The 22,753-nt window shown below is 51.6% G+C and overlaps 3 protein-coding genes across 3 annotated transcripts in view; all 3 read left to right on the top strand.

The window, feature by feature from the left end:
* The first annotated feature begins 3,349 nt into the window (after nucleotides 1-3,349).
* Nucleotides 3,350-11,997, top strand: LOC133270029 (C4b-binding protein alpha chain-like). Its single transcript, XM_061454840.1, has 14 exons — nucleotides 3,350-3,484; nucleotides 4,506-4,646; nucleotides 5,118-5,309; nucleotides 5,815-5,914; nucleotides 6,267-6,352; nucleotides 6,743-6,955; nucleotides 7,407-7,589; nucleotides 8,102-8,290; nucleotides 8,710-8,907; nucleotides 9,520-9,702; nucleotides 9,984-10,172; nucleotides 10,487-10,666; nucleotides 10,794-10,963; nucleotides 11,241-11,997. The coding sequence occupies exons 2-14, from the start codon at nucleotides 4,559-4,561 to the stop codon at nucleotides 11,394-11,396; spliced, it is 2,127 nt and encodes a 708-aa protein (XP_061310824.1). The 5' UTR covers nucleotides 3,350-3,484; nucleotides 4,506-4,558; the 3' UTR covers nucleotides 11,397-11,997.
* Nucleotides 11,998-12,506: 509 nt separating this feature from the next.
* The window catches only part of LOC133270094 (complement receptor type 1-like), a 33,619-nt gene continuing 23,372 nt past the window's right edge, over nucleotides 12,507-22,753 (top strand). The window contains exon 1 of the mRNA XM_061454976.1: nucleotides 12,507-12,756. Within this exon, the coding sequence (XP_061310960.1) occupies nucleotides 12,684-12,756 (73 nt within the window). The 5' untranslated portion in view covers nucleotides 12,507-12,683. The remainder of the gene's footprint in view (nucleotides 12,757-22,753) is intronic.
* Nucleotides 15,320-18,727, top strand: C4BPB (complement component 4 binding protein beta). Its single transcript, XM_061454873.1, has 5 exons — nucleotides 15,320-15,764; nucleotides 16,228-16,416; nucleotides 16,756-16,935; nucleotides 17,410-17,588; nucleotides 17,816-18,727. Exons 2-5 carry the CDS (start codon nucleotides 16,278-16,280, stop codon nucleotides 17,975-17,977), a joined length of 660 nt encoding a protein of 219 aa, XP_061310857.1. The 5' UTR covers nucleotides 15,320-15,764; nucleotides 16,228-16,277; the 3' UTR covers nucleotides 17,978-18,727.

Here is a 22,753-nt window from a genome sequence, read left to right as displayed (position 1 = left end):
TGGAGATTTTGAGCTCAAATCTGGGTTATTTTAAGCACTCCAGACTTGTAAATTGATAAAGCTGAGATAGGAAGGGGCATGGCAAAGGCCCAGACATTAATCCTCACCCCTTAGGATTTCTGAGGAGCAGAAGCATGTGTTAATCTAAAGCAATTGTGCCGCAGAGGAAAGAAATTGAGTGGGTGAGAAACTGAGTTGTCATAGTTTTGTTCCTTCCGCCGTTCTCACGGGGGCACAGGTTTGCTGTGCAGGAGCAGAGTCTGTTCTTGGGTTTTAAATGTCACAGTGCTTAGAAACGAGCCAAAAAACCTTGCAGGAAGAGATTTCCAGCCTATTACATGGTGGTACTCGCTGTCACACTCCAGTGATGCTCTAAACGCACAAAGCACATTGGGCTGGCTGCTCCTGTCCAGCCATCTCCTGCTCTGTGAGTAAAAAAGGAGTAGCAATGTACTGTAGGATGTTTATGCACAATATGCAGTAATAACTTGTGAAGGAGTTAATTCTCTTTGTATCATTGAGTAGTTAATGGCTGTAAGGAGACAAAATACATGTTTTTACCTGCCAGGATTCATGAAGGCAGCTACTATGATGTTGGTTGTAATTAATATTTGTATTAATCACTGTTAAAAATCAGGTCTCTGGGTCCTTATCACTGACTGTGGGTACCTTATTCCTGTTGTGGGTCCTTGCTTTGGTCGTAGGCTGCTGGGTCATGGGATGGAGCCTCTCAGCCACCTCTGCAGATGGCAGTGTTCGTGCCTTGTTGCTTTAATCAAAGCCTAATAATAGCCTTTTCCTCCTGCATTTTAACTTTCAAAAGGCCTAAATACAGGTGTCCAGAGCAGAGCAGCAGCAGACTCATGATCATCATTGTTGCCAGGTGGGTGAGTCATACCTGCCATGGTCCCGGGTCCTGCTGAGCCTTTGGGGGCAGTGGGGCTGGGACGATGCTAGTGACCCCACACATCTCCCCAGCCCCATACAGGTCCCTGTGCCAGGTTTTTCCTTGAAATCACCTGATTTCCTTGGCACTGTGCGTGCAAACACCCCCGGATAAACAGCGATTGCACAATGGGCTGAACTGAGGCTCAGCAGCTGCTTGTGCTCTCGGTTGTACTGGCACTGGTGTGTTGGGCTGGGCAGGTAGAGGTGAGGAGCTGGGAGGTGTGGAAGGGGGCTTGGTTCCTTCAGGAGCATTGCTTCATGACTTGGGAGTTTTCTGTGTTTCCCTCACTTTCTGTGTCTCTGTTTCTAGCAGCGGAGGTGGTGGTGGCAGCCACCCTGAGCTGTGGTCCAGGGGCCCAACAGCTGCTCCGTCAGCATTATGGGTTATTTTAGAGAGCAGTGATCTCAGGCAAAATCTGTTCCATCTCTGCCACCAGTGATGGGGAAAATCAGGCAAGGAAAAAGGCTTCAAACCAGCCCAGGTAGCTGGAGTTTGCATACACTGCCTGCACCATTAGAGCTGCCACCACTGTAAGTCATCCTATTGCTGGTAGCTTGGCAGCAGGTGATGGGGAAGCCTTGGGAGCAGCAGCATTGCTGTCAGTGCTTCCAGGAACCACCAGCTCCATGGGTACATCCTAAACCCTCACCCTGTCCTCCTTCAAAGGGTGCTGCTGGTGCCACCTCTGCCTCTCCTGCTGCTGCTCTGTCCCTGAACACTGTTTGCAAATGCATCTTTGTGTTTGGTAAGATCGATGTTACACGTCTACTTGCAATTTGGCTGCACTACTGCTTCCTAATGTGATTTTTTAGGTTTCAAAGAAATGCAGTGTATATAAACCTGTGCTGTTTGTTGTGAACTCTCTGCACTTGAGCATAAATATCCCATCAGCATTTATTTACAATAAAGAGATTTTAAAATAATACAGATCTAGTTCTCGCTGTTATTTTCCATTATTATTTGCCCTGTTGTGGGCTGGTTTTCATAGGATCATGGAATGGTTTGGGTTGGAAGGGACCTTAAAGCCCTTCCAGCTCCAACCCCTGCCACAGGCAGGGACCCCTTCCACTAGAGCAGCTTGCTCCAAGCCCCTGTGTCCAACCTGGCCTTGAACTCTTTCTAGATGAAAAACAGAGGAGCAACTGGCGACACTGATTTCCAGCAGCTGGAAACCAGCTTTTCCCAAAGGGACTCTCCAGTTGCAGCCTGAAGAGATGTCACCTTGGATATGGTCAAGGAAAACCCCTTTTATCCTGCTTATCCCATTGCAAGCTGTGGATTGAGGAGGTCTTAGGAGTGTTTAGTGCTGTCAGAGCAGGCGATGGCTGTACCTTGGCTGCTGCTCCCTGAGCACATACTAACAAACCTCCTGGGTGTCTGCTGGGAAGCTGCTGCTTTTCCAGCACACAGATTGGCTTGTTCTGACCCATAATGGGGAAACCAAATCCTGAAAGCCTGTTTGTGTTTGTGATTAACTGGATTCTTGTCAATATTTAGTGGAGGGCAAGTGCCTGCTCGGAAGTACCAGGAGACCTGATGTGAGCAAGCCCTTGCTTGTGGGGTGAGGGCAGGGAGCCTTTTGCTGTGCTTTATAGAATAAAACCTCTTATTGTTTCATTGCATTTCTGGCCTGAGCCGAGGCGAGCTCCAGGAAGGGGAGGTATCCCTCTCAACGTAGGGATGACGGGGTACCTTTTTCTGGCAAAAAAGGCCTCGGTTTTGGCAGAACAAACCAATGTGAGAAGCACAGCCTGGGGTGAAAAGTCCATCATTGCCAGGTTCTCGGCGGTGATTCAAGCATGGATGAAGCTGAAGTGCAAAAGGAGCAAAGGGCTCAGTTCCTTCCAAAGCTCTTGCAAGTGGAAAATGACCCACTGGGGACAGCTGCATTTGGGAAGGGCTTTCAGTGAGACAAAGGGCAACTGCGTTCCCATTGTGGACATGGATGGTGAGCACCGAGCTGATGCTGCCCGAGACCTGATGTGCTGCTGAGCTTCAGCTGCTTTAATGGAGGTAGGTGGAGTAGGTTGAGGAAACTCTACTTTGAGCACTTGCCATAGGCTTTTGAGGTCAGGAGGGATCAGCTCATGGTTGACATTGCCCCAGGGTGAAGCAGTCTCTTGAGGAGCTCCCTGGGCATCACCTGGGGATCAGCACTGACCGGGTGCCGTTGCTGCACAATGGAATGGGCAGCGTCCTGCTCAGCAGGGATCATTCCAACAAGGAGCTGGCAGCTCCTCACAGAAAACAAACAATTTCAACATCTGCCCAGGCTGCTTTCAGTTTTCTACTGTTTTGCTTTGTGGGTTGAACAAACGACTTCCTTCTTGCTCAGAGGAGGGGTTAATGATTTATGGGTCAATGGCACAAGGCTGGTCTCTGCAGGACTCAAACTTTTCTGTGTGGAGCCTGTAGGCTTATCATAACTCCTCCTCTAGCCCTGCAGTGACAGGGGGACTGGACAAGGACAGTCATCCCTTTGCCTTGCAAGAGCTCAACACGCTGGGTCTCCATCTCCTGTCACCAAACCTCCAGGTAAGACAACTTCAAGGCACGCAGCTTTAAGCGATGTTGCTCTTGAACTGGATTGGAGCCTTCTCATCAAAGTAGGGGGGCAGAAGGATCAGTAAATTAAATCGAATGAAACCAAGAGGGGTAACAAGGGTTGAAGGGAAGCCAAAGGAATGAAACAGCCAAGAGTGGTGTTAAGTTTAGGGCAGAAAGCACCAGGAAAGACTTTGTTTCCAGGAGGGAAGGTAGGTGCTTGGGACATACATGGTGTTGGGAGGGTTGAGGCTCATCCTGGGTAACAGAGAGGAGTCTTGCTGATCTCCAGGGGTACCAGGTTACTCCAAATAGCACTTAAACTCCATTCTGTAAAGCACTTTGTTCTCCTGAAGGACTTGTCTGTTGCATGGTTTTGCTCCAGTTAATGTTGTTTGCACAAAACCGATTTAGCTTCTTGCTTAGGTACTTCTCTCTGTGTAGTTTACTGTTAGGGGACTTACTGAGGACTCCAACAGGACTTCATCCCACTATGGCTTTGCTTCCAAGAGACGCATTACTAAAAATAAATGTTCTACCCCTAAGTTTCAGGGGCCGTTTCCCAGAAGGCATAGATAAACTCGTGGCCCGGCAGATACTCATTTGGCTGCTTGGCTGGGAAGAAGGCTGTGTTGGCCATGTAGTTGAACCTGACAAGCTACAAAGTGTTTATGTTCCAGTTTGAGTCTTTATCTTTCTTTTCCTTTGTTTTAAAAGTTTAATCACAAGCTGCTTTCTCAAAAATACAAATAAATAAGACAAGGGAATAAAGCCCATGGGAACGGCTTAAGAGTTACAGTCAGTTGTCCTGATTGCAGTCTGTTTTTATGTCTTTGGGTCAGATCTGCTGGACCCTGCTCCTCTAGGCTGGGTCTCAGTCCCGTTTGCCAGCAGAGGGTTACAATAGCTCCTGGCTCCCAGCTACAGCTGCTGGGAAATGGATGGAGAAATGAGAGCTGTCTGTGTAAGCTATGGTTACCCTGAGTGTAAGCAGGCCCCTGCTATTTTACAGGCCTAGAATAAAGAATGTGGTAACTTCTGTGGGATCTCCAGGCAGGAACAAAGATGCCAGCTTTGGAGCTGGGGAGGCAGAGGGATCGTGCCGCTGTCCTGGGCTTATTCCTCACCATCGCTCTTGTTGTGGCTGTTGATAGTAAGTGAATGACTCCAACAGGATAAACCAGCATCCCTCAAAGGAAAACCTTCTCCTGGGGTTCCTTCTCCTTTCCTTGTTGTCTTTGCACCTTGAGAACACTGTAAATCTTTTTGTGATCAGAATCCCCCTTCCTCTGCCTTTTTTGTCTTTCTGTGTAAAACAGACACGAAATTATTCCAGCTGAAAGAGGTGCAGTGATTTATACGACCTGGGGAGAGGAAAGGGTTTACCTGGGCTTTGTGACCAGCCATTGAAAGTGCTGGATGAGGTATGAGGAGCAAACAGAATGCTGTGTGGTGATGCTCCTCCCCGTCCATGCCAGCCTCGGCCATCCCCAGTCACACACTGTGCTGCTCCTCTTTGTTTCTAGCCACCCAAGTGTCCTCACCTGGGCTTTCCGAGTAAATCAGCCCTGAACTCTTGCTGCTTTTCCTCCCAGCATCTTTCTGATGGAGTTTCTCTTGGTAGGTGCCTGCGATGCTCCGCCACGATTCCCATCTGCAGAACTCAAAGAGCGGTACAAAGGCATTACCACGTTTGCCCATAATTCGGTGGTGCAATACGTCTGTCGTCCGGGTTACATGAGAGATGTTAATGTCAGAGACTTCCTTACCTGCGGAAGGGGCGATAAGTGGTATGGGCCAGAGGAGATCTGTATACGTGAGTATGTGCTGGGTTGACTTTCAGTTTTTTCTTCCTTGATGCCATCAGCTCATTTTGTTGGAGTAGCACCCAAACTGACCTCATGGGATGCTGGGAAGCGAGTGACCTGCAGTGAATCACCGGTTGTTCCACTGTACTGGCAATGATGGCAAGAGCTGAGCTCTGCTGTGATGCTGGCTCTGTTTGATCGCTCTGCTCAGGCACTTTGTAATAAGTGTTTCAGGCCTGCAGCAGGAGAATCCTTTAACTGTGAAGAAGCACTGTCACACTTGCCGAGGTCACTGCAAAGCCCCTCTTTAGCTGCAGAGGCTGGCTGCAGGTCGTGATGCAACTCTTTAGCAGCATCACGATTCATGGAGTGATTTGGGGTTGGAGGGCAAATCTGGAGGTTTCTGGTCCGTCCCCTTGCTCAGTACTGAAGGAGGCTTCTGCTTTCCTGCTGCATTTTCCTGATTCTTCCAAAAACTGGAGTAAGAACCAGCTCCATCCTGTTGTCCCCCAGCAAAGCGGTGCATCTACCCCGGAGAGCCAGCCAACGGCAGACTCGTCCTGTCAGAGAAGTTCAGTTTTGGTTCAGCAGTGAACTTCACCTGCAACACTGGGTAAGCCAGGAGCACCCCGGCCGCAGGTCCTCTTCTGCCACAGTGATTTTCCTGAAGTCTTTTCCCCCTGGATTAAAGCCTGTGCTATCAGAAGCCTTATGAGTGCAGGGAATTGCAGACTGTGTGAAGTATCTTTTAAGCTTTCCTTTGAAAGCTTTAAGACTGAGTTTTCTTCATCTCCTGCTTTGAGGCAGTTCTCCCTTAACTCAGATTCAGCTTCCTGGCCCTTTCTAAACCGTTCCTGATGAGTTGTAATTATGATAGGAAGCCAAACGAATAAGAGGGGGGTGTTATAGGAAACACATCAGAACCTGAGTTTGTCGAGTAATTCCCTCTCCCCTGTTTCACACAGGTACAGACTGGTTGGAAGTCCTCAGATTTGGTGTGTGGTTAAAAATGGGGTTGTTACGTGGGACAGAGATATTCCCATCTGTGAGGGTAAGTAGAGCTCCTGCACTGATCAACTGCACAGATGTAATTGGTGATGGATAAAGACGAGGTTGCGTTGCTCTGCTGAGGGTTTCAGCAGTTCCAAGCATGGTGGAGTCTGGAAATGGTTTTCCTTTGCATTTTTCTTCCTGTATCATCCTGTAGAACTATTTATTCATTGCCTGTGAGGGAGCTGCCCACAGGACTGGTATATCCCAAAACCACCCCGTGCCCTGGGCACAGCTCCAGGGGCTGGCGGGCAGCTCCTTGAGACTTGCCCTGAATTTCTGACCTTTTTGGTGCTTCACGTTTCAGCTTTTTCTTACCAGACCTTTGGCTCTAAACAAACGTTTTCTTTTCTTCTTCCCTCCCTCTACCATTCCCCTTTCCATTCCCCAGCAATCCCATGTTCACCCCCTCCAGAAATAGCTAACGGAGAGCACAGTGGAGCAGGCAAAGAGCTCTTTGAATACGGAGCATCCGTCACTTACACGTGCAACGCTGTCAAAAAGGGAGAGAAACCTTTCTCGCTGGTGGGAGATGCCTCTATTTTCTGTACAACCACAGATAACGTCAATGGCGTGTGGAGCAAGCCAGCCCCAAAGTGCAAAGGTGAGGGGATCGTGTGCTTGCAAACACACTGGGGCACTGCAGCTGTCCATAGCCGCTTCCCACTGCCTCCTGCCCTGCCTGATAGAGCTGTTTTCTTCCTTGGAGCTGTCCCTCTGCTTTATGGAATCATCTCTTACAGTTAAGACCCTCCGAGTTTGGTAGCAGCAGCAGCAATGAGGGTGTCCCATTGCAGGGACCACGAGTGCTCATGGTCAGTGAGTCAGCAGGGATGTGGGAATGGGATTTTCATTAGCCTTTGAAGACCGCACAATGCATCTCAGCCACTGGCCTGTGTAAAACAATGCAGAAACCTGCTGTGCTACATCCACCTGCCTTCTCGTGGCCATTTTCAGCCGTTTTGGTGAACCCACCTTATGCTATGGGAATGTTTTTAACCCCTCCATGTCCCCTCTGGAGCATAACTGCTGTGTGGTGGCTTTCCCTGGTGCAGTGGTGAGCTGTAAGCAGCCGAGCGTGGAGAACGGGCGGCTGCTGAGCGGGTACCGGGCCGAGTACACGTATGGGGACACTGTTGTGTTCGACTGCAACTTCCGCTACACCCTGAACGGCAGCGACGCATCCACCTGCAGGGAGAGCGGGCTCTGGGACCCACCGCCGCCACGCTGTCTGCTCAGTAAGTGTGCTGGACCAAGCCCTGCTCCTGCTCCCCCACTGCCTTCCCGTCAGTGATGTCCTCCTCATGTAGCGATAGGAGAAGGGGTAATGGTTTAAAACGTAAACAGGACCTTGAAGCTCCTCCAGCTCCAACCCCTGCCACGGGCAGGGACCCCTTCCACTGGAGCAGCTTGCTCCAAGCCCCTGTGTCCAACCTGGCCTTGAGCACTGCCAGGGATGGGGCAGCCACAGCTTCTCTGGGCACCCTGTGCCAGCGCCTCAGCACCCTCACAGGGAAGAGCTTCTGTCTCAGAGCTCATCTCAGTCTCCCCTCGGGCAGGTTAAAGCCATTCCCCTTGGCCTGTCCCTACAGGCCCTTTTGCAAAGCCCCTTTCCAAAGGGATTAAGTGCATCTCAGAAGGAATAACGTGAGCCCAGCCCTTTACCCAAATTCTCTCGTGTGTTACGTACCATCATGGACCTCACTGATCTATTCCTGGCAACGTCCCTAAATTGCTATTTCATTCCTAGGTAGCTGTGGTGACCCTCCAGATGTGCACAATGCTGCTAAAGCAAAACTTGCTGGCAATCTGTTTCCTGTGGGCACTGTCATTACCTACGAGTGCTGGGAGGGCCACCAGTTCAGCCCTGGGGAAGACATATGGCACATTAGGTGTCTGCCAGATTTCACATGGACTGAAGTCCCCTATCCTTGTGAAAGTAAGTGGATGCTCCTTTGCTTTACTTACCCTTGTGATGTGTGTGATACTGAATGTATAAACTGTCTAAGCTCTGCTGTTGTGCAAAGCACAGGGTGAGGGAAGGAAGGAGGTGCTCTGGGTGTCCAGTGTGGTCTGTGCTGTGACTCTTGAACTCCTTTGATTTACTCCCCAGCTACAGGTTTCTTTGCTTTATTTACCAGCTATGCTTTCTAGTCCCTGGAACCTGTGGGAAAAGGTCATTGAGGTGTGCTCCATCCACTAGACTCCCTTGCAAACACCCCAGGATTGCCCAGGGATGCTTGGGGCAGATGTAGTGCTGTGATGTGCCTTTGTCTTACAAAAGGCTCATCCTTCTGAATGTGCTGTCAGCCAGATGGCTTTGCCACGGTTTCACACTTCATGTTTGGCATTGCTCAGGAATTCGTTGCCCAGATCCAGTCATCAGGAATGGAAAGCCCTTAAGTGTACAGGAAGGTCAAGAAGATTATGTGTATGGAGACATACTGGAAGTTACGTGCAACGATGGCTATGCTTTCAAAGGTCGTAGCCGTAACATTATGCTCTCGTGTACAAGCGATGGTACATGGAATCCAGCAGTACCAGAGTGCTTTCCAGGTAGGTAAAAGCTGGTGGAACATGTTGACTTGGCTAGTGCTTATTTCTGACTGCACAGGTCTGGATCACTCTGTACAGCTGTAGCTGTCTGCTGGTATTCACAGAGAAATCTACATGCAGCCTTAGGTGATGGTAGTGGATTTTGCTCCACTGCCAGGTATCCCCAGATCCAGTTCTGTGTTAACTAGGAAGAGGTAGGCAGCAAAAGATCCACATGGATCATTACATTGCCTGGGGTTTGCCATGGAGAAAGTATGGGGGTTTGGCAAGGTCTGGGGATTTGGGATGCAAAGGGCTGGGGTTTGGTAATGTTCAGATGCTTAGGAGGTTCCCAAGAAGCCCAGCTGGAAGGGGATGTGGTTTGTGCTCTGGACAGCAGCTGGGCTGGTTAGCTGACACGAGGCTCGAGAGCAGGGGATGTTCTCTCTGTGTTTTCCCCTCAGAAGAGAAAGCAGCAGCGTAACCAACTGCCACTGCTGAGACTCTTCACCTAGTGATGGCATACCTGAGCAGTATCAGCGAGCTGCTGGAAACATCCTGAGCCTGAGAGCTCAGGAAAACTTGCCAGGAGGAAAGAGGTTGATGGCATCCTTTATTTTCTGTTGTCTCTAGAACCTCGTTGCCCAAGGCCAGATACTGCCCACGCAAAAGAGGTTTATCAAGACAAAAAAGACTACACAGTTGGGACCCGGCTGAGGTTGGAGTGTGATAAAGGCTATGTGCTCAGGGGCCAGGACATGACCGAGTGCCAGGCTGATGCAACCTGGGCTCCCCCGTTACCCTTTTGTGATAAAGGTATGTGTAATGCAGTGCAGACAAGCAATCTTGTGCATCAGTACTGAGAAACAGCATCCGTAGGTGACCTGCCTGCTGCATCTCTTTCTGGGGAGCAATGATGAGGGGCTGAAAGCACTGAGGTGTCCTCTTGCTGTGGATGATGTGACCCAGGTGGATTTGCCACACTCCAAACACAAAGTTAGCTCTTGCTCTGATTTCCCAGAAGCGATTTTGATTCTCACCTGAGTGTAATGGTTCTTTGTGTGTTCCTTTTCTTATCCGTTCCCTTTATCCCACAGTCTGTGCCCCCCCTCCACAAATCTCCAATGGGCAGCACTCCGGCTTGGGAAAGGAGCAGTTTTCCTATGGCACTGAGGTGACGTACAGCTGTGCAGAGGGTCTGTCCCTCATCGGGGATGCCACCATCTACTGCACCTCTGATGATGGGGTGAACCTGGTGTGGAGCGGACCTGCCCCGGAGTGCAGGGGTGAGATGCTTCTCCTATATGGGATCACACTGAAGCCAGGACCTGCCCTGGTCCAGGAGCTCCAAACCGAGTGCACCTTAATGACTGTGCAGCTCCTCTGGCTCCTGTGCAAAGGTCTTGGCACCACAGTAACACCAGGGACTGGTGGGGTCCCCTTGGGGCTGCTGCAGGCACCTGAGGGTCAGTCCTGGTGTTTGAGTATGAAACTGATGCAGAGAGCACCAGGAACTGTGGCTCTGCCCCACCAGACCTGGGTCCCCGCTGTCCCTGGGGAAGGGCAGAGCCAAACCCACCGCTCTGCTCTCCTCCCGCAGTGGTCCGGTGCCCCAGGCCCGTGGTCGAGAGGGGCAGGATGACTCCAGAGAGATTCACGTTTCCCTATGGAGCAGTCGTGCGCTTCTCCTGCGATGAAGGCTTTGCTCTGCGTGGTGATGCCGAGAGCCGGTGCCTGGCTGACAGCACCTGGCACCCTCCTCTGCCCTCCTGCCAGCCCGGTGGGTACCAGCCCCATTTGCCCAGACCAGGGGTGCTGCTCCTCTGAATCACCAGCAGCAGCTGGGATTTGCCGGGTGTTTTCTCCTCCCACTACATCTCTTCTTTTGGCATGCATTTTCCTTTCAGTTCAGTGTTTTCAGCCCTTGAGACAGGAGGACCTTGTGATTTACACACTGAAGATGTGGTATAATGTGAATGAAACTCTGGTCTACTTCTGCAAGCGTGATGGCCGTCAAACCTCAAGTTCAGAAACTACCTGCTCGCCTAATGGCACTTGGGTACCACCACCCACCTGTGTAAGTGTCATCACAGACTGGTTTGTGTTGGAAGGGGCCTTAAAGCTCATCCAGTTCCAACCCCTGCCAGGGGCAGGGACACCTTCCATGGAGCAGGTTGCTCAAGCTCCCGCCCATCTGCCCAGGCTTTGTCTGTATTTTGCCCCATTTAGCATGGGGCAAGGAGTGGTCCAAGCTCACGAATGTGGCTGGTTTGGGGCTGGGGTGGGAGGGGGATGCTGAGCCCTGGCTCCCTGCAGCCATCTCACGCCTTGTCTTTCTTCCGGTTCTTTTAAAGAAAAAGCATGATACGTGTGAGAAGATCCTTCGAAACAGGGAAGCTTTCCAGTGTGGAGTTTCTCTGGCAGAACTGAAAACTCTGCTGGAAGTCCAGAAACTGTACCTGGAGATCCAGAAGCTTGAAAAGGAGCTAAGAACCACAGCGTATGGCTGACTGTCACCACTGCTATCATAAGAACTGTTCTCTTTGCATGAGGAACAGTCATTCTCACTGAGGGTTTCTTTACAACTTTGTAATTTGTGCTAATATTCAAGTAATCAGTCAAGGAACTTTGACCCTTTGGCCATACGGGGAGTCAGAAAGTTCCCATTTGTGGTTCATTCTGTTAGAGATTACTCTGTTAGGTTTCTGCATCACTTTATGCATTTTAGTTATGTTTGCTATACTGACGAGGGCTCAGTTAGAAAGGAGCTGAAGGAAAAGTAAATCCCTGTGGGAGCCAAGCCGATGCTGTAGGGACATGGACATGGTCAGAGCCACCAACTCGCACTCACCTCACAACCCCCTCCAACCCAGTCGAGCCTGTTGCTCCTCCATTCATATATGCTGCATTCATTATTGTGGACAAGCACTTACCTGCCTGATGAGCGATGACTTTCAGAGCAGGCCCAATGGAGGATGCCTCGAATCCAAGCAAAAATGCCAGGCTTCCTTCCCAAGCGGGACAGATGGATCCGAGGCCACAGCGGTGCCGCTCGCTGCATCTTTGTGTGTGCTCCAAGAGCAGCTGGGGGAAAGCAAAGCATAGAGAAAGTTACGGCTGAATCTTTTCTGCAGCCTCCGGTAAAGGGGAAGCGCTCTGTAAGCAGGCATCTTGTGATCCAAGCAGTGCTCCTTCCACGAGATCATAATAAAACTGCAATCGCAATGACAGCTGTGTCTGGCTTTTAATAATTGTCTTACTTGTAGGAAAAGAAAGAGGTGCTTCAATAATCACTGCTTGGCTAGGCATAGAGAGGGCTGCCTTCCCCACCCCTGCCTACCACCAGGATGAAGAGGCAAAGTGAACATGTAGCATTGCCCTTAGAGCACCAGAAGGAAGCCAGAATGCTGCAACGCTGTTCTATCTGTAAAATAGCTTTATTCCCATTGTCCCTACCTTGGAAGACTCATGGAATGGTTTGTGTTGGAAGGGACCTGAAGGCTCATCCAGCTCCAGCCGCTGGCACAGGCAGGGACACCTTCCACTAGAGCAGCTTGCTCCAAGCCCCATCCAGCCTGGCCTTGAGCACACCAGGGATGGGGGAGAGCAGCAGCAGCCGCATCCTCTCTGGTGGCACATCCTTGCTGGTGAGCTCAGGGAGGGCCGCCCTCCCCTGGGGCAGGTCAGGAGGGCTGAGGGGTGGCAGCGTCAGCTCCTCTGGCCTGTCCCCAACTTCCCACAGCCACTTCCCCTTCCCCAGTGCGCTGCAGCAGCTATCGGCTGGGAAGGGTCTCACCATGCCGCTCTCCTGCTGGCTGGGGCATCTCCTGGCAGTGGTGGTGCTTGTGCTGCAGCCGGCTGGGAGTCTCGGTGAGTGTTCCTCCTCTTGTTTGCTTTGCTTCTGGGGCTCAGCTTTGCCTACGGATCAGCTATGCCGTGAGTGGGCTGGTAAAACTCAGCAGGAGCCCTTCCCCTGGCTGAAGTTGCTGCTACGCTCTGCCTGTACCTGATGCTCTTGTAGGGATGATCTGAGGTCACTGGTTGCTGCTAATTGCCCTTTTCTCCTCTTTAGCTGCTCCTCTTGACCCACCACTGCAAATTCCCAATGCTCTTCAAAAGCCTTAAACTGGGCTACGAATCTTCCAGGGACTGGTGTTTGGGTACGGCTGGCTTGGAGGCCACGAGCTTGTCCCTGGGGCAGTGCAGGGCCAGGTCTCTCTGCTGCAGAGCCTCTTCTGGAGTTCAGACCTTGTGTCGCAGGGAGCGTATCACCCTTTGCCTTGAGCATCCATGCAGTAGATGAGAAGTAGTTCCCAGGGGCGGAGATGCCCTTCCAGCCTGGAGCTCAAGGCAAAGGTGGTGGTAAGATGGGGAGAGTCAGTTAGACAGGTAATGCTTAGTTTTTCATGACAAAGGTTGTATTTGGCAATCTGAGTGGCAGCAGGTTGATACCCAGGTTGATGCTTATGCCCTGGGGCAACCAACAGCCGCACAGAAGGTAGCTGGTGAATTGTCACCCTACCCACAGGAGACGTGGGTGTTTGCTGACTAATGTCTCTAGGAAGAGGAATAACCCTGTTTCTGTCTCAAACTTGACAGTTCCTTTAAAAATAAGCCATTTGAGACACTTGCCAGGATGCACAGCCCACCCCAGTGCCTCCCTGCAGAGCCCCCTCCTGCCAGCACCACCTTTGCACCCTATTTATTGTAAGATAATACCATCTGTTTCTACTTCATGATGCTTCTCAGTCCATTTTCCAAACCCCAGCATTGCCAGGGGTGTGCTGATACCTAAGCTGGGGCCTGGGGAAGGCACTTATGAGTAGAGACATGCTCTTTCTGTGGGTATTGGTACCAAAGGCAGCATCAGCAGTCCTGCCACGGACCGGTGCAGATGTGATGCTGGAAGTGGCTGCCAGGGCTCTGAAGTCACCCACCCCAGCATGCAGGTGAGTTGTAGCTGTTAGAGCAAGTGCTGTCAGGAATAGCATTTGATGGTGTACAATGATAAAAACACAGGTTTAAAGTCCTGTGGGTGATGGCTGCTTAAGCACACTTGGGAACCACTAATATCGGCCTCAGTCACTGCATTTGTTAAACTGATTTGTCTTCTCTTACTTACCAGATGAAGGTGCACTGACAGTTGGTCGCTGCAGCTGTATTTAGTAAGAACACCCTGATGAGCTCTCAGGCAAAAGCTCTTCCCTGTGAGGGTGCTGAGGCGCTGGCACAGGGTGTCCAGAGAAGCTGTGGCTGCCCCATCCCTGGCAGTGCTCAAGGCCAGGTTGGACACAGGGGCTTGGAGCAAGCTGCTCCAGTGGAAGGGGTCCCTGCCCGTGGCAGGGGTTGGAGCTGGAGGAGCTTTAAGCTTCCTTCAACCCAAACTGTGCTGTGACTCTGTGATCCCCAGAGGCTCAGTGCCCCATCCCAGATATCACCCATGGACAGCTGGGACCTGCACGGAACTTCACCTCGGGCAGCACAGCCACGCTCACGTGCGACCCCGGCTACGTGCCCCTGGGAGCCACCAGCACGGTGCGGTGCCTGGCCAGCGGCAGATGGTACCCACGGGTGCCCAGCTGCATCCCAGGTACGCACAGATCCCTTTGCTCCTTACCTTGTGTCCCACGGGCCATCACCTGCTTGTCCTTCACTGAAAGCGTGTGAAGGAGTGGGGCTGCACGGTGGTACCACAGCGAGCTGCGCTGCCCCACCTTTGGTGGCAGGGGTCCTCTCTGCTCTTCCATCGCCCCTGGGTGACACGGCAGGGCTGTTCTGCCTGCCGCAGGGCCACCCGATGAGATACATAGAATAAAGACCTTCATCAGAGTCGCATCCTTTGGTGAATCTGTCATCGTTATATTTTGCTTTTTGGTTCAGCCACTCTACCCCACAGCGATGCTCATGGCTGCTGCTGTCCCTTGGCTTCTTTCTGTGGTTCCACCAGTGCCCAAGGGATAGACTGGGATCACCCAGGCAGGGCTCAGCCTCACCCCCAGCTTTGAGGGTCAATGTTGTCCCTTACTCCGGCACCAGGTCACTGTTCCTACCCTCCTGTTATTGACCACACGGAGCGAAACCTTCAGCGCGAGTTTCCAGTCGGGACAACCGTGACCTACTCCTGCAGACCCGGCTATACTTTGCTCCCTGGAGTATCTCCAGTAACCACTTGTCTTCAAAATCTCACATGGACCATGGTCCCAAGGCTTTGCCAGGGTAAGTACACCATTGCCTTTGCATCAATGTAATGATGCGGTCACAACATCATTTCAAAACACCCACTAGTGCTGCCGTGCCATAAGGGCTTTATTGAGCAGATCTTTGGCTCTCACTGCTGATCAGCTTGCTGTTCAATGGGTAGCATGGCTGGGAAGAAATAGCTGCAACTCCCACTGATTATTTAGCTGTTCAAACAGTGATGCAGCTCGTAATGTCTCATCCCTTCAGCACAATTTATAGCTAATTACAGGGCTTGGATCATTCTGCCTTCCAAGAGGAATGGCTGTTATCACATAATTGCCATCCCTGAGCATGCCGGGCCCGGTTAGAGACGTCTGTCAGCATTAACAGGCTGCCTGGCAAGTTCTTTAGGTCTGCAGGCCACTGCTATGGGAAAACACCTCCCTGTGAATGTCTCCTGCTCTTCCCTCCTGACCCCATCCATGGAAACTCTTTCTGATGCTGGTGTTCCTCAGAGGTGCAGTGTCCCAGCCCGGATATCCAACACGGGAGGGAAATCAGTCCTAGGAAAGATGAATACACCTTTGGGCAGCAGGTGGAACTTCAGTGCGAGCATGGCTACGTGCTGAGGGGCAGCCAGAGGATCCAGTGCTGGTCTGATGGGACTTGGAGACCCCCTGTGCCATATTGCGACAAAGGTGAGCGCCAACAGCGGGTGTCAGCAACTGCATCTCTGCAAAGGTAGGGGCAGCAGTGAAGAAATCATCTGAGTATTGATTCTTGGAGAAGGGGTCCACGTCACATCATTAAATAGCTTTAGAATTAAGTATGTTGAGAATGGGACTTGCAGCCACTTCTCAGAGGGGGCTCAAGAGGTTTATGATACCCACGGTTCCCTGACCCTGTTTAGGAGCAGAATCGTTCCTCATGGAGAAGAGGAGGGGTAAGGGAAGGTTGCCTGAAGGCTGGCACACGAGCTGTGCTGGGTTGGGGTGGCTAGCTGGGCCACTCTGGGAACACTGGTGGAGCCAGTGCTGACGAGAAGCGAGGAAGACTTTATGGAGAGCAACCCTATGTATAAACATCGAGAACTGGCTTCTCCTGTTATTTCCCTGCTAAATGAAGGAAATCCTCATCTTCCCTTTCCCTGTTCTCCCACAGCCTGTGGTCCTCCTCCAAAACTCACCAATGGGCAGCACTCCAGCTTGAAAATGGAGCTGTTCCTCTACGGCTCAGAAGTGAAGTACAGATGTGTGGAGGGTATGTCCCTCATTGGGGACGACTCCATCTACTGCACCTCTGATGATGGGGTGAGCTTGGCATGGAGCAAACCTGCCCCGGAGTGCAGGGGTGAGTTGTTTTTTCTTGTATGGGACCAAACTGAAGCCAGGACCTGGGGGCAATATTAGCACTCAATGGGATTAAAAGCGAGCAGGGCTGCTGGGAGATCCTGCTTCCTTTGTAGGCTTATTCACAGGCTTGACAGTTCTGGACTGGCGATGATCCATGTGGAAACAGGAGACACTGGTTGTCCTACCTTGATGGCCATCAGATGGTCAGGAATTGGGGCTCTGAGTATAAAACTGATGCAGAGAGCACCAGGAACTGGCTCTGCCCCACCAGACCTGGGTCCCCGCTGCCCCTGGGGAAGGGCAGAGCCAAACCCACCGCTCTGCTCTCCTCCCGCAGTGGTCCGGTGCCCCAGGCCCGTGGTCGAGAGGGGCAGGATGACTCCAGAGAGATTCACGTTTCCCTATGGAGCAGTCGTGCGCTTCTCCTGTGACAAAGGCTTCGTGCTGCGTGGTGATGCCGAGAGCCGGTGCCTGGCTGACAGCACCTGGCACCCTCCTCTGCCCTCCTGCCAGCCCGGTGGGTACCAGCAGCGTGCAGAGGGCTTGGGGTGCAGCATCATGTGCCTGTGTCTGTCCTCAGGGTTTCCCTAGTGCCTTCCCCTCTGCAGAAGAAACAAACTTCCCAAGGCTGGTGCTTACCAGGCTGGTTTCTTCTGGATGCTCAGGTACAAAGGAGGCTCTAAGGCAGGTCAGGAGCCACCATCGTTGTTGGCTTTCTCTTCAGTGCGCATTTGTACTGAGAGATGTCTGCAGCCTCTTGCATGGGGATGGCCAAATTGAGACAGAAAACAACCAATGTGTCCTGACCATCTGCCCCCTCCCTTGAAGAGCCTGGGGAAGGAACTTGGCTTTAACATCTGGTTTCCATGGCTCCACAGATTCAGGTCCACTTGGTCTGCCTCAGGCATCACAAGCTTTGTGGGGTCTTTTTCTCTCTACATAACAACGAGTCTCTTGCTGAGCTGCCTTCTGCTGTGGGTTTTCCTTTCAGTTCTGTGTCCACAACCGCACGTGGCCAATGGAAGGCTGAATAGCACTTTGGATGGTAAAATGTGGTACCAAACAAATGAGACTGTTACATTTGAATGCTTCCAGGGATACCACCTTTCAGACATGTCTTCGACAGCCACATGCTTGCCTGATGGCAACTGGACACCATTGCCCAAGTGTGTAAGTACCATGGTCTGGATGGTTACTGCTTGATATCTAGTATGGAAAAGAACTGCTTGAGCTTCTTAAAAGCTTTGGCTTGATGGTACCAGTGAGGAATGGGGTCTGTGTTGAGGCAAGTGGGACAGTCAGCCTTGAGCTGAGGAGCGGCTGGCTCCCATCTGCTGCAGTGCAGTTTTACATCCTTTTTTCCTGGGTTTTGTTTGTTCTGCTTTACTTTCTGACAGAAGAAGGATGGTGATGCTGATGTATGCGAAGAGGTTCGTTACATTAAAGCAGCCTTCGAATGCGGTGTGCCTACAGCAGAAGTGAAAATTCTGCTGGAAATACAAAAGCTGTTGCTGGAGGTTAAAAAACTAAATGTGGAACTAGAAAACCTGAACAACTGAGTCCAAAAACGCACTGTAAAGGTCCCCTTTCATTTGATGAACACGCAGTTTATTTAGCCACGGTATCTATAAGGAGATTATCAGCAGCTTTATGGTTTGTGCTTGCATGCCTATAGCCAGACAAGTAATAAGCAGTGCATGGGAGGCTGCTTTTGCTGTGCTAGATGCTGGAGCCCAGAGGGGTTTTTGCTCTTTTCCTTAAACCTGACAAGTCTGTTTTGCCGGGTAACAAGTGCGCTGTGTCACATCTTCTATCAGGAAGTGTAGTAAGAAAGTAAACGGAGCTCTGAGTCACTGCTAAGCCAAGAGGAGGGGGACTGAAGTCCACAGGAGTAAGCTTCCAGCTGAGATGAGTGGTTCTCTTTGAAGGTGTTTGTGCACATACGCCTCACCCTCTGCCTGCGCTGCGCTCAGCCTCTCACAGCACAGCACACTCCTGCTATCTAGAAACAGCAATGCAGTGAGTGTTGAACTACGTAATTTCCTGTTAATCTAGCTCATGATTTCTATACATCTAGTTAAGGGTGACTACACAGAAGCGCTTCTGTAAAGGCTTCTGCTTGCTAATCCCTGGATTTAAGAGCAAGAGGTTTCTGATCCAGCACTGGGCTCAGATACCTCTGTTGGCGTCGTGTTCAACATCCTTATTTCTGGCAAGCAAATGCTGAGAATAGATATTGTAACTTGATGTGCAGAGAATCAGAACCCAAAGCTTGTTCGCATTACTCAATAAACGATGATTTACACTTTGTGTGGCCCTGGGATGCAGCAACTACTCCTTCCCTGCGGGTTGCAATGAAGCTGAAGGTGCCACCATGGTGTCTTGTGATCTGCCTGGCTGATTTCCAGCGTGGTCCAAGGGCTCTTCTGATCCAGACTCTAATTCATCTCCTGCCCAAGTGGTTTACAGTGGGATATCACTGCCAGATGAACGCTTTATTAGAGCTGCTGTAAAAGTTACTAGAGCCAAACGACAGCACCCAGGGAAGAGATGGCACCTCCCATCTTTACGCAGAAAGATGCTTTGAAAATGCAAGCTGTGCATTATCCCCGCAGCATCCTCTGCAATGAGAGGCACTCTCAGACCCACCCCAGTACTGCCTGTGCCCCAGGGAGAGCTGGGCTGTACCGTCTCCTGTGACACCTCGCTCCCCTCTGCGCTGAGCTCACCTGAGACTGCAAACAGCAAGTGTCTTATCTCCCTGTGCAAGGCTCAAAACCCATCAGCACGAGTAAGAACTGGGTGTTACATCCCCCGTGTATCTAAGAGTGTGTTTCAGTCATCCTGACTGATGTCAGGGATACTTCAGCCTGTTAGTCAGTATGCAGATGTATTCACTCCCACCCATTCCTGCTTATAAATGAGTCAGGCAATCAAGAAACAAATTAGCAAGCAAAAAGGAAAATGCTTCTATTTTTTCTTTCCCTAACCCTGCTTAGGGAAGATCCTGGTTGCATCACCTGCCAGCAAATAACCAGGGGGCATTTACCTACCCTGGGTACAGACTGGGGCTGGGTGAGGGTCTTTTCTGCTCTGGTAGCATTTGGTTTTGGTAAGAACTAGTGCTTACAGCCAGTCTCAAGTCAAATGAAAGGGTTGAGTTATCCCCCCATCGCTCATGGTGAGGCAGGAGGACCAGAGGCATTGCCTGAGCTGTGGATGACAGTTGTCCCACACCCTTGGCTGCTCTCTATGTCCCTGACTCAGAGTTTAGCTCCCTGGGTGTTCTGGAAAGGTTTCCACTGTTGCAGAGGCTTGGCTGGGTCTCCTGGGCTGCATCTCCTCCCAGCTTCAGAAACAGCCCCTTGGAGCTAGCCGTGCTTGACAGAGGAGCACAGAAATCACTGCAATGAAGTCTGGAGAACCAGGATGGGGGAAGCACCCAGGCACCCTGACCTGCAGGGTACCTGCTGGTGCACGGGCATCTGGATACTCCATGCTGCTCCTGCCCTTGCTGGGGCTCCTGGGCATGCCTGTGGCTCGTGGTGAGTACAGGAGCATGGGATGTACGGGGAGGACCAGTGAGACCTGTCTGGATCCCACCTTGCTGCTCGGGGCTGGGGTGGGTGATGCCACCACCATCCCCAAACCTGGGGGGACCCATTGCTTGATGCTCTCATGGATGCAGTCCTGCCTGGCACCTTTGCCTGCAGAAGAAGCCTGGGCCAGCCCAGGAGCTGGGATGCTCAGTGGGGCTGGGGAAGGGGCCAGGGAATGGAGGCCTCACCCAAAATGGTCTTCTCTTACCACAGGTGACTGTGGGCCCCCACCTCCCATGACCTACTCCAGGCCATCCGTTGATAAGCACACCATCAGCTTTCCTATTGGATCCAGCGTGATGTACACGTGCATCGAAGGCACCATCAAAATCCCTGGGAGATCAGACATGGTGAAGTGCCTGCCTGGCGCACGCTGGTCCATGCTGCCCGAGCCCTGCGGCCGTAAATACCTCCTTTCTCTGAGACCCAGCTCCAAAGAGCCTCTTGCTTGGCTTCACGCTTCTGCCCTTTACTGTGGCTGCTCTACAGTGGCATCACCACCCCTGGCAAGGTACAGACCCACTTCCCATGGCTGCTGCTTGTTGATGGGTGCAGGATCCCTGCTGGTCAGTGATGGGGTCAGCTGGATGGTGGCTGGAGCCCACGATGCTCCTGCACCTCCCAAACCCTGGGTGTCAGAGGCTGCAGAGGCTGCGACTCCTTATTTCCTACTAACAGCTTTGCCTGCGCCGTTATCACATCTCCATCCTTGTTTTGCCAAAGGGCATGCAGCAGAATAGCAGCCTGGTAAGAAACCAGCCATAACCTGTGCTGAACAGGAGGAGCTTTCCAAAAGCACCATAGCAAGAGCAGCTCTGCAATGCCGGGGTTTATTTTGCATGCTTCCCCCAGGGCAGCTCTTTCAGGTCAGGTTTCCTTGACTGCCAGGGAGCTGCGCTGCCCCGACAAGGCTGAGGTTCGCTGCCCTCTCCAAGGTGGATGAGAGGATTAACTTCTTTCCTGTTGGGAGCAATGTGAGCTACGTCTGCCGCCCCGGCTATGAGAACACCTCGGAAAGCTCCCCCACCAGCACTTGCCTTGAAAACCTGGAGTGGTCAGAAGCGGCTGAGCTGTGCAGGAGTGAGTATCTCTGCTCTGCTCCATATGGCTCTATCTGGATGGGGTACATGCACAGGACAGGTGCCGAATTGCAGTTGTGTTGCACTTCAAAATGCAGACCAAACGTGTTTCTTGGTGAAATCCATGTAATATGAAGGCTGGTGGTGTGGCAGCAATACCTTTTTCACAGCTGAGTAACTTACTGCTAAGCTATGGAAACGGGAATACCTCCGCAAACAGCCTCCTCTGCCCTCCTGCAAGACGCTTGTGAAGTAAAACACTGGTCCCACTGGGTATAACCCCCGAAGTCTGTTCCTTGCTCGGGAATTCCCCATCAGCGCGGGTTCTGCTAACGCCAGCCTCATTCTCCGGCAGGGAAAGCCTGCGGGGAGCCAGGAGCGCTGCCCGGGGGCAGGTTGGTCGCACTGACAGACCTGCAGTTCGGAGCCAGAGTGAACGTGTTCTGTGAGGACGGGTGAGTCCCGGGGCAGTGTTCTAAGCTCCAGCACACTGCTGCTGGAATACAAGCTCTGGTCCAGGGCAGGGATGCTGGGATGTTGTTTCACTGTGTATCACTCCTGTGGTGCTGCTCAGAGGGCAGAGCATGGGGCTGCTTTTCCCATTTGAATTGCATCTTTGGGCTGGGAAGGAATAAGACATGGCTGAAGGGAAGGGACTGGGTTTGAATCTGTGGCTGCCTTTTCTATCAAGTGGCATGCAGAGGAGATTGAACTGCCCCTGTGCATCAACCGAACAGGGCTGGTTGTACATTCAGTTTATAACTACATGCATCAAAACAAGTTGCTTCAAATATTTCATAGAATCCCAGCCTGGTGTGGGTTGAAGGCACCTCAAAGCTCATCCAGTCCCAACCCCCTGCCACAGGCAGGGACACCTTTCACTAGACCAGGTTACTTCAAGCCCCATCCAGCCTGGCCTTGAACATTTCAGCTTAGCATATTTGAGATATATGGAATAAAAAGGGGTTCTGTTGGAATGTTTAAAGGTCAGTGATGTCCAGAAGACTGCAGTGAAGCACTCTTTCCATTCACTCACTGAGCTGACTCACACTTTCTGCCTGCTTTCAATCAGGGCCACTTGCAAAAGACTGACATGCAAAGGGAAGCTCCTGCATCTCCAGCTTGTATCCCTCCCTCCCCAGCAGGAATTAGCTGGTATCATCTGGCTCGTTCTGCCAGTCTTTACAGCTGCCTCAAATACAACACCGGGGTTTTTCCTCCAGATGTTCCCTTGGGATGGATGCTGGGGAAATGACAGCATGTCCCACCCTTCTGCAGTTCAGCTGATCTTTGGAAACACCACATCAGGGTGGAGGAATAACGTTATCTGTATAAGCAAGATCAGATACTATCGATCCTGCCCAAATGGTGATTTTTTTTTTTTTTTTGAGCAGAAGGATGTAAATCAGAGGTTGGGAAAGGTGCTGGTGCTGTCAGGACAAGATGTATGGAGCTTCCAGGAAGCCAATCCATCCCAAATGACACAGAGACCCTCACTGCCCCTCACTGGTCCCTGCTGTTGTTGGCTTTCCTGGCAAGCCTTTGGCAGAACAGCTACACCTTTACGACCCAAAAGCAACGTGCCAGGGAGGAGGCAGCACTGGAGCCTGCGGGGAGCCTGCCCTCCACCGCCGCAGCGGGGCTGTCAGCAGGTCCA

This window comes from Pezoporus flaviventris, unplaced genomic scaffold (genome assembly GCF_033815535.1).
Source record: "Pezoporus flaviventris isolate CSIRO_AGI_PZ_B2104156 unplaced genomic scaffold, CSIRO_AGI_Pfla_v1 ptg000017l, whole genome shotgun sequence".
Taxonomy (NCBI): domain Eukaryota; kingdom Metazoa; phylum Chordata; class Aves; order Psittaciformes; family Psittacidae; genus Pezoporus; species Pezoporus flaviventris.
Note: the sequence above shows the minus strand (reverse complement) of the source record. Positions and strands in the feature narration are given on the sequence as shown.

What these genes read in the sequence shown, in the direction of transcription:
- LOC133270029 (XM_061454840.1), top strand. Translation starts at nt 4,559, where the DNA reads ATGCCAGCTTTGGAGCTGGGGAGGCAGAGGGATCGTGCCGCTGTCCTG. An exon ending in GCCGCCACGCTGTCTGCTCA is followed by an intron (nt 7,590 to 8,101) that starts GTAAGTGTGCTG and finishes TTTCATTCCTAG; the next exon opens with GTAGCTGTGGTGACCCTCCA. An exon ending in GTTACCCTTTTGTGATAAAG is followed by an intron (nt 9,703 to 9,983) that starts GTATGTGTAATG and finishes TTTATCCCACAG; the next exon opens with TCTGTGCCCCCCCTCCACAA.
- C4BPB (XM_061454873.1), top strand. Translation starts at nt 16,278, where the DNA reads ATGGAGCTGTTCCTCTACGGCTCAGAAGTGAAGTACAGATGTGTGGAG. An exon ending in ACCTGCCCCGGAGTGCAGGG is followed by an intron (nt 16,417 to 16,755) that starts GTGAGTTGTTTT and finishes CTCCTCCCGCAG; the next exon opens with TGGTCCGGTGCCCCAGGCCC. An exon ending in TCTGCCCTCCTGCCAGCCCG is followed by an intron (nt 16,936 to 17,409) that starts GTGGGTACCAGC and finishes TTTTCCTTTCAG; the next exon opens with TTCTGTGTCCACAACCGCAC.